The sequence below is a fragment of the Chiloscyllium plagiosum genome, unplaced genomic scaffold (assembly GCF_037043375.1).
Source record: "Chiloscyllium plagiosum isolate Xiang-an unplaced genomic scaffold, Cpla_swu_hap1 HiC_scaffold_4, whole genome shotgun sequence".
Classification (NCBI taxonomy): Eukaryota; Metazoa; Chordata; class Chondrichthyes; order Orectolobiformes; family Hemiscylliidae; genus Chiloscyllium; species Chiloscyllium plagiosum.
In genome coordinates, this window is record NW_028270142.1 from 112,980,055 (window position 1) to 112,992,917 (window position 12,863).

Consider the following 12,863-nt stretch of genomic DNA (forward strand, 5'->3'; position numbering starts at 1 on the left):
GGTAGCTAATTCATACTTATACAGTAATGTCTCTGATTCATTGGTTAATGGCTATAAATTACAGCAACTGATGGAGGAAAATGAACTGGCTTTCTTCAGGCTTGCAGTGATTTTATGCAGAGGAAAGAACAGTTCCTTCCTGTCTAGCAGTCCAGTGGCTTTTGACCAAACATGCGCGCACACAAGCTGTTCAGCTACTTGGCAAAATGTCACATAGTTGCTGGAAGGTGCAAAGCCTTTGCCACCAATAACTGGTCACCATTCCACAAACTGATCAGCTACTTGTTGCTGGCCAAATCTTGTACACACCCCTAAATCCAACTTGTCTGTCATAACTTCTAGTGACCACCTTTCTTGCTTGAAAAAACAGTAGTATAAGCTAAGTATCTGATGCCATACTTTTAAAAAGTGACGAAATTCAAAATTCTCGGTTTTAAAGCAGTTTATTTTCTCCCCATTTCAATCCATAATCAAAAAGATACAGCCTTTACCCTCGATTAAATTATGGATTTATCTCTGTATACAAAGTCAGAGCAGGGAAAACAGCCATGATTGAGTGTACAAAGATCAAGTTGTAATTCTGACAAATGCCAGATTGTCAAATGCAATAGAAAATGGAGAAAGGAGCACTAAAGTGGGAGTGACAATGGATGGATACAATTGTGTGATTGTATTCATCTGAAACTGATACAGCTCTAGAACTGTGGTATTAATGTGCGCTTACTTGCTGGAAAGCTTGAGTTTTCAGTGGAAATTTGAGGTTCCAGTCGTCTTAGTGGGCGGCACGGTGGCACAGTGGTTAGCACTGCTGCCTCACAGCGCCAGAGACCCGGGTTCAATTCCCGCCTCAGGCGACTGACTGTGTGGAGTTTGCACATTCTCCCCGTGTCTGCGTGGGTTTCCTCCGGGTGCTCCAGTTTCCTCCCACAGTCCAAAGATGTGCAGGTCAGGTGAATTGGCCATGCTAAATTGTCCGTAGTGTTAAGTAAGGGGTAAAGGTAGGGGTATGGGTGGGTTGCGCTTCGGGGGGTCGGTGTGGACTTGTTGGGCCGAAGGGCCTGTTTCCACACTGTAAATAATCTAATCTAATCTAATCTTACAGAAGCAAATAACTAACTAAAATTTGTAATCTCGGAGATGGGAGGGAAGGACATAACACTATATGACACTTTGGAATTTATAAAGTTTTTGGGATGTAAAGCATTTTTACTAGCTATATGCATTTGAATATGAAATAAGTCTCAGCCATCCCGATCAAAGAACAAAAGAAAATAAAATAAGCTTGACTTACTTTGGGGCTTTCATAACCTTAGGACTTCATTAAAATATTTTACAGTAATGAAGTTTTGACAAATGAAGTCAATAATATCTGGAGAACTCCCCACTTATTCACTTAGTGCTTTGAATCTTTTATCTTGGCTTAAAGACAACATCCACCTTTCACAATATGATAGTCCTTCAATATGGCACCAGAGATTTGAATAAGGAGAGGTGGGTACTGCTGCAAAAGTAAAGGGAGCATGAGTCTCCAAATGGAGACGTTCTTCCAGATCTGCATAAAATTCAAATCTATTGGGACTTGAAGCTGGTGGGCACCATGGAGCAGAGGGAAAGCCCCACCCCAGGAAATACTTGGGCCATTAATGTTCAATCTCTGTCTCGTTTAGCATGGCGCTTCCTGCTTTGTTGATCTTGCTACCTGTGACAGTCTCTATGGAATGGGTAAGCCCAGCAACTGCTGGATTGTTCCATCACCAAGAAATCAATGGATTCTTCCATCCCCCTGAATAGGCTCATAATTGAGTTATCGACTATCTGTTGCTGCTGGGAAGCTAATTTCTTATGTTCACTTGGCTATAGCAAATCGTTGAGAAGTGGAAACTTATTAGCCCAAAACCCTAATCTTCATGTTTCCTCCCAGTTACAGCCTTTATCTACCTTTGAGGCTAGAAGGTTCAACCCATTGTTTCTAAATTTTAATCTCAATCAGATAAGTCATTGGTAAGGGGAATGAAACTTTACCACTAGCTCTGTAAGAAATTAGACCACGTTGGTAAAATATATTTGACTGTCAGATCATGCTACAATTGAGGCTGTTGCATATTAATGCTTATTGTATATTAGAAAACGGTCTTGTATCCTGTCATTGAAGATTTTTGATGCGTGCAATACAAGTCAAAAATATTGCAGAGTTACAAATGAAAACCATGTCTTCAGACCATGCTCTTGCTCTGGATGCTGAAGCAAACTGTTTGTCTTTCAAATTATATTTGACCCCAACATGAGCTTCCATCCTATTTTCCTGTCCATCCTGAAGACTTGTCTGCTTACACATTTATAACATTATTATGATGTTACCTTGCTCTGCTCCTTTTTAGTTCACCTGCAAAGTTCCTCCACAATGTTATTTTTACCTCGAGACTTGACTGTTCCAGTGCTGTCCAAGTTGATCTCAGATCTTCAACCAACATAATCTTGGGCTCATCCAAAACCCTGTTTTCAAACGTTCAGGTCTGCTGTTCAGTCTAATAACGTGTTGGGACTAAAATCCCTATCCTGTTTTCAGATCTCACGCTGAAACTTCACACAATCTCCTTTATTCTCTTTGTTCTTGCAGTGCTTCCTCTTGCACATTCTTATTTTAATGCAAAAACAGAAAATATTGGCGAAACTCAGGAAGTCAGGTAGTATATTCAATTCATTCATGAAATGAGGACATCACTGGCCAGACCAGTATTTATTGCCCATCCCTAATTACCCAGGGAGTGCTTGAGTGTGGACCACATTGCTGTGGGTCTGGAGTCAGATGTCAACCAGACCAGGTAAGGATACCAGTCTCCTTCCTTAAAGGCTTTTAGTGAACCAGATGGGTTTTTTCCAACTCTTGGCAATGGTGTCATGGTCACCATTAGACTCGTAATTCCAGACTTTTTTTATTATTGAATTCAAATTCCACCATCTGCTGTGGCAGGATTTCAACCTAGGTCCCCAAGACATTACCTGGGTCTCTGGATTAATAGCCTTGCGAAAATACTACTAGGCCATAGAACATTACAGCGCAGTACAGGCCCTTCAACCCTCGATGTTGTGCTGAACTGTGAAACCAATCTGGAGCCCATCTAACCCACACTATTCCATTCTCATACATATGCTTATCCAATGATCATTTAAATGCCCTTAAAGCTGGCGAGTCTACTACTGTTGCAGGCAGTGCGTTCCACGCCCTACTACCCTCTGAGTAAAGAAACTACCTCTGACATCTGTCTATATTTCTCACACCTCCATTTATAGCTATGTCCCCTTGTGCTAGTCATGGCCATCTGAGGAAAAAGGCTCTCACTGTCCAACATATCCAACTCTCTGATTATCTTATGTCTCAATTAAGTCATCTCCCAACCTTCTCTATAACGAAAACAGCCTCAAGCCTCTCAGCATTTCATCATAAGACCTTGCCTCCATACCAGGTAACATCCTAGTAAGTCTCCTCTGAACCCTTTCCAAAGCTTCCACTTCCTTCCTCTAATGTGGTGACCAGAACTGTACGCAATAATCCAAATGTGGCCACACCACTGCAGCATGACCTCATAGCTCTGAATCACTCTACCAGTAAAAGCTAACATGCCATATGCCTTCTTAACAACCCTATCAACCTGAGTAGCAACTTTCAAGGATATGTACCTGGACACTGAGATCTCTCTGCTCATCTACACTACCAAGAACCTTACTATTAGCCCAGTACTCTGCATTCCTGTTACTCCTTCATTGAACTCCATTTGCCACCCCTCGACCCAGCTCTGCAGCTTATCTATGTCTCTCTGTAACCTACAACATACTTCGTCACTATCCACAACTCTACCGACCTTGGTGTTATCTGCAAATTTACTAACCCATCCTTCTATGCCCTCATCCAGGTCATTTATAAAAATGGCAAACAGTGGACCCAAAACAGATCCTTGTGGTACATCACTAGTAACTGAACTCCAGTTAACCACCACCCTCTGTCTTTTTTCAGCTAGCCCATTTCTGAGCCAAACCACTAAATCACCCTCAATCACATGCCTCCATATTTTGTGCAATAGCCTGCAGTGGAGAACCTTATTAACTGCCTTACTGAAATCCATATACACCACATCAACCGCTGTTCCCTCATCCACCTGTTTTGTCACCTTATCAAAGAACTCAATAAGGTTTGTGAGGCACGACCCACTATTCACAAAACCATGTTGACTATCTCTAATTAACTTATTCCTTTCTAGATTATTATAAATCCTATCTCTTACAACCCTTTCCAACACTTTACCCACAACAGAAATAAAGCTCACTGGTCTCTAATTTTCAGGGTTGTCTCTACTCCCCTTCATGAACAAGGGAACACCATTTGCTATCCTCCAGTTTTCTGGCACTATTCCTGTAGACAATGACGACGCAAAGATCAAAGCCAAAGACTCGGCAATCTTTTCCCTGGGTTCCCAGAGAATCTTAGGATAAATCCCATCTAGCCCAGGGGACTTATCTATTTTTACACTTTCCAGAATTCCCAACACCACCTTTTTGTGAACCCCAATCCCATCTAGCCTAGTAGCCTGTACCTCGACGACGATGTCTTTTTCTAGTGTGAATCATGTCAATACCATCGTTTACTCTGTGGAAAGAAAGCACAGTTAATGTTTCAATTCAGGTGACACTTCTTCAAAACTGTTAGCAGCTAGGAAAGTGTGGTATTTATGCTGAATATAAGGTTGGGTTGATGGAGAGAGAGATGAAAAGAGTAGGTGAACAAGGAGATTGTTACAGGTAAAGATGAGAGAAGTTGAGTAAATGATAATAATTATAATTTTAATGGTTGCATTGTTGTTGTCAATGCCTTCCAATAACAAGATCTGAGCTCCGGTCCTAAATCTTTGGGCATCTCTTTGTAAGATGCCCCTTAAACCTTACCTCCTTGACCAGGCTTTTGGTTGTCTGTACTGTTATCTGCTTCTGTGTTTCAGTATCAAATTTAGATTGAGGTTCCTGTGAAATGTAAGTTGTAATTATGTTATTAACTCACTTGTAGCCTCTCAGACTATATAACATCTTCCGAGTTACGTTGGTTTGGGATGTATATGTTTTTTATTTATCAATTTGGGTTATTTCTGCAGATAGTATTTTGAACTGTATGTACAGAGTAATTGTTTATCATAATGGATGGCAGAAGATAGCTAGTTTGAATTAGAAATACAAGCTACCGAATATATTATTAATTTTGTTTAATTTTGAGTACTTTACAGGCTTTTATTACAATGATTTGTGTTTGTACCCAACTGAATATATTTCAGTACAATTTTATTTGGAAATGATATGTACAGGGCAGTACAATTTTGAACATATTACTGTTTCTCTGAAATAGGACTGTAAAGAATTTTTTTTTTTTGATTTAAGTGCTTAAAGACAATTTTAGAAGTGATTTGCTGTGTCAGTATTTAAGGTGGACCACTTTTGGATCAGAAATGCAAGAGTGTAACTGCTCCTCAGTATTGCACATCAGTCTTTTTTTTAAAAAAAGTGAGGTGAAATACAGGATTATTTTTTGTCCTCGTGCAGCGTCGAGATAGATGCCTTAAGATTGTGCTGTAGTGTTTTGACTTGGGAAATATCAAATATTGTGCATATTGTGTGGTAGGTCAGTTAATATTTTGATAATACAGTATTTATGAAGATATGGGAAAAATAATAGTGAAGCACTCTTATACATTTCTGGGCTTTGTATACTTAATGTTTTGTTTTGCTTTGATTTGTCATAGTTATCCTTTATTAAAGCTACCTCTGCCAGGGACAGGGCCTGTGGAGTTCACTACACCAGTGAAGGATTATTCTGTACCCCCACTTGAACCAAATCTGCAACACACTGATCAGAGTGACAGACCAGATTGGGTAAGTTTTGAACTGTTCAACTGCTTGATTATTAAATCTCCAAAGGGAACTTGTTATCATTTCAGGGTAGCATATAACGTTATACCCAGAAAGAGAATTTTCAGCTATTTAACCCCGGTGTGATGAGTGATTATAAATTTTCAGCTATTTAACCCCGATGTGATTAGTGAATACAAATTTGTCCATAAGGGTAAAAGTAATTTCAGATGATCACTTGTTACATAAGAGGTGTATCATTTTAAGCCAAATATCATTATATTGCCACAGTATATTAATTGGCTGCAATTGCTGACACTGGTGAAAGCATGTTATGCACCATTTAAATTTGCATACCTGCATGTAAGTGGGTTTGGATTTAAACAAGATGCGGCTGTGAATCGGATGTGTGGCTGGAATGGGGTGGGTGGGACAGAATGGAACCGGAGATTTGGGAGAGTGGTGGTTCAAATATGAGCCCTGTGAGTTAAAGGGGTTTGAGTAGGGTAGGGTGGGGGACTGGAGCTCTCGTCCTCTCTTCCTGCATATGCAGTGCAGCTCTTACATATGGTGACATCCAAATTTAATGTGATGACGTAGCAGGGCTGGAATTGTGCATGTTCAGGTTTCCAGATTAGTGCACTTGTGGGTGTCATCAGATACTGCCTAAATATAAATTATGCACTGTTACAGACATGCAAAAATAAACATTTGTTAAGTTTCTAAAGTTTGTTTTCCCTTATGTTGTTTATTTTCTTATTGTCTGCCTCAAACTCAGCCTGGCAGATCTGATCTTCAGGAGTCAACAAGCTTGGCCAGTAGTTGGGTTATCAAAGCACTCTTGGAGATGATCAGTCTTCCACCAAAATGAGCATGCAGTGTGCAGTTGTTCAGTAGTTTTCCTAAGTGGTATTTAGCAGAGAGGGATAGTGTCATATGCTGGGGGAGAGGGCTAAATGTGGCAGCAAGAGGTTTTGATGCCCATGTTTGACTTACTGTTATGAAATCTCATGTGGTCCAGAGTTAGTGTTGAGTGATCCCAGGACCATACCCTCTCTGTGTATGATTGCACTGCTGCCAATTTGAAAGGATATACTCAGGTTGGGGATATTTCATTCTACAATCCCTGTTCCTCTGATTGTCTTGCTACCTGCATTGCTGTTTCTTCTGCAGATGCTTTTGAGTTTCACGATTTCTAGCTAGATTGCCCTTTCCTTGTTTTTCTCTTCAGCTTTCAATTGTTCTAACTCAATAGCTACAAAGTTTGGCTATTTCAGTGCTATTAGTTTTGATGCTATAGATATAACTTTAATGAAGAAATGGCACCTATATCACTTCTGTGCATTTATATTTTTCTCGAATATGTGGAGGCTGTTAGTACAGGTTTTCAATGCTTATACCAAAAGAATGCAGAGTACGTGGATTCAGTATCTAATGCTGACTCAAGACTCACCATTATTATTTTTGCTGCTCTGGTTAATTTCCACTGTTAAATATTGACCTGTCGAGCATATGTTAAGTAACACAATGGAGCTTCCCTCAAGTCCTCCTCATTGCCACCAGCACCATTTGAAGAGACGATCAAAATTGAATTTATGGAAATTCTGGATTTTAGGAGAAATTGATAATGTTAATATTTTCGAAAGGACAGGAGTTATCACCAGTGCCGTGACTAATATTTACCCCTCAATCTGCATCATAGAAAAAAACTGTTGCCAAATGTATATTTGTTGGAGGTGTAGTTGTTGTGTGCAAATTGTTTGCTACTTATAAATGCAGAAAATAAGAGCAGAAGAAGACCATTTGTACTTTTTGAGCCTTCTGCCAATTACTATGATCATAACTTATCATTCAACTAGGTACTCTGCTCCCATTTTCTCCCAATAACCTTGATCCCTTTACCCTGAAGAACAATATCTAGCTCCTTCCTGAAAACGCTCAGTATTTTTGCCTCAACTGCTTACTGTCGCAGAAAATTCCACAGGCTCATCACTCTGGGTGCAAATATCTCTCTTCATCTCAGTCCTAAGTGGCCTAGCCTGTATTCTTAGACTGCTTCTGCACTCCCCATTCATCAGGAATATCCTTCCTGAGTTTACCCTGTCATTTCCAATAAAATTTTATGGGTTTCTATGAGATCCTGCCCTAATTCTTCTGAACTCCAGTGAATATAGTCCCAACTGATCTCGTCCTCCTTCTTATGTCAGTTCTGCCATCCCAGGAATCAATCTAGTAAACCTTTGCTGCATCTCTCGACAGCCAGAATGTCCTTACTCAGATAATGAGACCAAAGTTGGACACCGCTTCAGGTGTGGTCTCGCCAAGATCCTGTGCAATTGCAGAAAGACATCGCTAGAATTCCTTCACTATCAAACCCTACTTGCCATATGCCTCCTTCACAGCTTGCTGCACCTTCATATTTACTTCCATTGTCTGATGTTCGAGGATCATTTGGGTCTTGTTATACCTCTTCTCCCAGTCTATTGCTCAATCTTACATATATCCATTTTATACTTGATCTGCCATCCTCAACTCTTTAAAAGACCTGTTTATTCCCACTCTTTTCTGCCTGCCAACTGCTTTTCTGTCCATGTCAGTAACTACTACAAACCAATGTGTTTTAATTTTACAAGCTCCTCTCTTATGCTGGACCTTATTAAGTGTGATTTCTATTTTGTGAGTCCGTGCTGACTTTGTCTAACTCTGTCATTGTTTCCTAAGTGCTCTGCTATTAAACCTTTTATAATGGACTCTGTCAGTATCGGGTGCACTTGTTTATAATTCTGTTTTCTCTCTGGCCCTTTTTTAGTAGGGCTTTATTAGATAACCTCCAGTCATAGAAATTTTCCAAGTCAATAGAATATTGATAGATCACCACTAAATGCAAATAAGATGAGGGTCCATGGTGTTAGGGCATAAGTTACTAGCATGGATAGAAGATTGGCTGTCTGGCAGAAGACAGAGTGGGGGGATGAAAAGGGTCCTTCTCAGGATGGAAGCCAGTGACTAGTGGTGTTCCACAAGGGTCAATATTGCCACCACAACTTTTCACTTTATACTTTAATGATTTGGATGATTATTCTGGCTAAGTTTGCAGTTGATTCAAAGATATGTGGAGGGTCAGGTAGTATTGAGAAGGCAGGGAGGGTGCAGAAAGATTTAGACACTTTAGAGAGTGGGTGAAGAAGTGACAGATGGAATACAATTTGAGAAAGTGTGAGCTCATGCACTTTGCTAAGAGGAATAGAGGCATGGGCTATTTTCTAAATGGGGAGAAAATTTAGAAATCTGAAGTGTAAAGGGACTTGGGAGTCATAGTCCAGGATTCTCTTAAGGGTAAACGTGTAAGTTGAGTTGGTAGTTAGGAAGGCAAATTCAATGTTATCATTCATCTTTGGAGGACTAGAATATAAAAGCATGGATATACTTGTAAGGCTTTATAAAGCTCTGGTCAGAACACATTTAGAGTATTGTGAGTAATTTTGGATCCCATACTTTAGAACGATGTACTGGCCATGGATGGGTCCAAAGGAGGTTTACAAGAATATTCTCGGGAATGAAAAGCTTAACATATGAGGACTCTGGGACTATACTTGATGGAGTTAAAAGGATTAGAGGGATCTGATTGAAACTTGGAGAATACTGAAAGGCCTGGGCAGAGTTGACATTGGTGTTGAATTATTTTTCCTGAGGGCCTTACACACTTGATGCAACTGCAACGCGCCAACTTCTGTGAACAAGTTTATTAAGCACAGTATAGTACAAGCTTTGGAGAAACCTCTAACCTTGCACAGCTAATGGGGTCGTGGCAAAAGCTCTCTCCGAACAAAGGAAACGGTCCTTCCTTTATACAAAATCTTTACATCATAGTTGGTAATGCCCACAACACAACCCCCTGTCATTTCCTCGCAGTCACATGCCACTCAGAATACAATGCAGTGACCACCTCACCTCCAGAGACAGTGGAATGCAAGTCAGATCTGGTGTGAATTGTATTTTGTTAACTACAGGGAGTAGTCAGAATCCCAACTATAATGTTCTTATTGATTTCTGAATAGGGGATGAAAACAATACAAATCTTCCCTGAATGGCAAGGGAATGACCATGTAAACCTCCCGTATTCCACCTATTAGACAAAGGCATACCACCTTACCCCCTCCCCGGCATTCAATTTCTTGCAGGTCAGCAGAGCAAATTAACTCTTTAATATCACATTTGGGAACGTGTTGGCAGGAGAGACGAGGACCCGAGGCTACAGCCTTAAAGTAAAGAACAGAGGTAACGAGAAACTTCTTCAGCTAGAGAGTGGTGAATCTATGGAATTCATTGCCACAGAAGTCCGTGGAGGCCAGGTTGTTGAGTATATTTAAAACAGAGATAGATAAGTTCTTGATTGCCAAGGTTATCAAAGGCTATGGGGGAAAAGCAAGAAAATGGGTTTGAAAAACTTATCAGCCATGATTGAATGAATGGCAGAGCAGACTCGATGGGCTGAATGGCTAAATTCCTGCTCCAATGTCTTGTGGTGTTACAAAGTATCTAGTAGGTCCACTTCCTTGAGCATTTACGGATGTAGATTATCAAGTCCTGGGGATATATTAGCCTTGAATCACATCAATTTCCCCAACACAATTTTCCTACTCATCCTGATTTATTTCAGTTCCTCCCTCTGAGTAGAGTTGTGTTCACCAACATTTTTGGAACGTTATTGTATTCTGCTTCGTGAAAGCAAAACCAAAGAATGTATTTAATTGGTTTGCCATCTCTTTGTTCCCCATTTCCCTCTTACTGACTGTTAGGGGCTTACATTTGTCTTTTTCTCTTTACATACCAATAGGAGCGTTTAACTCTGTTTTGGCTGTTCAACACGAGCTTATCCTGTACTCTATTCTCCCCCTCTTGTTCAATTTCTTTGTCATCCTTCACTAAAATCAGCTCCATCTATTCCGATCTGCTACTGGTTTTGACCAATTTTTATGCCTTGGTTCTAATATTACTATTAATTTCCTTTTGTTAGCCATTGTCAGACCACTTTTCTCAGTTTATTTTAGTGTGAGACAGGAATGAATAATTGTTGTTCCTTCGTGTGCTGTTTAAATGTCTGTATTTGCCGATCTACTGTCCTTCCTTTAAATAACATTCTCTAACTTATTATAACCAGTTTGTTCCTCATATCATTGTAGCTTCCTTTACAGGTAGTTCTTCGATAACATGACGGTTGTGTTCTTGTACAACCCTGTGTTGTAGAAAAATCCAACTTGAGAAACAACGATTAAAGTGTTGGCAATATAATGGTGTTACAGCCAACACAAGTTTTAAAAGGTTGAACAAAAGTAAACTTTGACTCTGCCTCTGCCAGCCAACAAATAGCTATCTCGTCTAATCTCATTTTCCAGCACTTGTTTTGTTATCCTGTAGATTAAAGCGGTTTAAATGTGTATCCAAATATTTTTCAATATAAAACAATTTCTGCTTCTACCACCAATACTTTTCCATATAGACGTAGAGGAAAACAAACATTTTTAGTTAAAAACATACGGAATACCATTAAAATAGTTGCATACTATTAATTTCAGCTTTGTTCTAATACAGTTCTCAGAATCACAAATTAATGATGCAGAAGACCATTGACCACTGTGTCTGCACTAACTATGTTTTAAAATAGTTTCAAACTGCTGCCTTTTCCCTGTAATCCTCTACATTGGGTGATTTGAAGAAAATCACAATCTCCTCTTGATTGCCTCAATTTAACTTGCCTCCACCACAGTTCCAGGCAATTAATTCATCCTCAAACTATTCAGGGTAAAGGTATTTTTATCAGATCATAAACTGTGCCCTCTGGTTCTTAATCCTTTGAGTAGGAACAGTTTCTCCCTATTCAATTTGCAGTCCAATTGTGAGTTTGAAAACTAAATCCACTAGAATCATAGAACTCTGAAAAGTACCCTTCACACATCAATGTCAATCAAAAACAGTTATCTGACTATTCCAACTCCATTTTTCAGCACTTGACCCATAGCTTTGTATGTCTTGGTTTTGCAAGTTCAAATTTAAAATTTTAAAAATGTTATGCGGATTTCTGCTTTTACCATTCCTACCACTCTTCGGGCAAAAATGTCTTCTTCATCTTCATGAAAAAAAGTTGCATATTTTCCAATAATTTCATGTAAGTGAAGTGTGTCATCCCTGAAATCATTCTCATAAAGTGCAATATGCTGACTGGTCCAGTTTTCTTCCTTGATCCTGACCTGAATTGGATAATGAATATAACAAACACTTGACTTCCATACATGGTGTCCTTGATTTGTGAACCCTGCTGCCTGCATTGCCTTTTGAGTAGTACAGTGGTGTTGACTATAGGCTAAAGTCTCATCTGGCTCACATCTAGAAGATCATTAGGTAGTAATTAGTATTTTTCAATCTCAGTTGTTATTCCAGGTATGGAAAAACCAGTTGCACTGTTGCCACTTGCTGGGAAAAAAAATCCATTAATGCAAACTATGTAGTTCAGAAGATGAGCTTGGAATATAAATTAGCCTGCAGATTAACTATATTTTCATTGAATAAAGAGGCAACCCCTGAGGACTAAATGTCCTTCTTAAACTATTATATTCCTGTTCTGCTTGTGTCATTGCTACAGCATGCTATATATTCATCAAACTATTAGGCACATGTAAGTTTTCAAATAATTATTATTCACTTTCCCAGAAAGTCCACCATAATAAAAAAAACATTAACTATAAATGAAGGGAAACGTGAAAGAAACACAGATCATCAATTGCATATTAATGTGCTCCCACATACACCTCTCGTTGATTTAAATATTGACATTTTCTTGAAGAGAAGGCTGATTTATTTCAAATAGGTTACATAGTTCAAAGAGATGAAGAGAAAAAAAAATGGGTCTGAAGCTGATATAGCAGATAGAGGGAGCAAGTTAAATAGTCAAGACAGGCAAGAGCACGGTAGACAAT

General features: G+C 39.4%; 1 protein-coding gene across 1 annotated transcript in view; it reads left to right on the forward strand.

The window, feature by feature from the left end:
• Positions 1-12,863, forward strand: part of scap (SREBF chaperone) — a 150,957-nt gene that overhangs the window by 39,987 nt on the left and 98,107 nt on the right. The window contains exon 3 of the mRNA XM_043687917.2: positions 5,784-5,913. Coding sequence (XP_043543852.1) covers positions 5,784-5,913 — 130 coding nt within the window. The remainder of the gene's footprint in view (positions 1-5,783; positions 5,914-12,863) is intronic.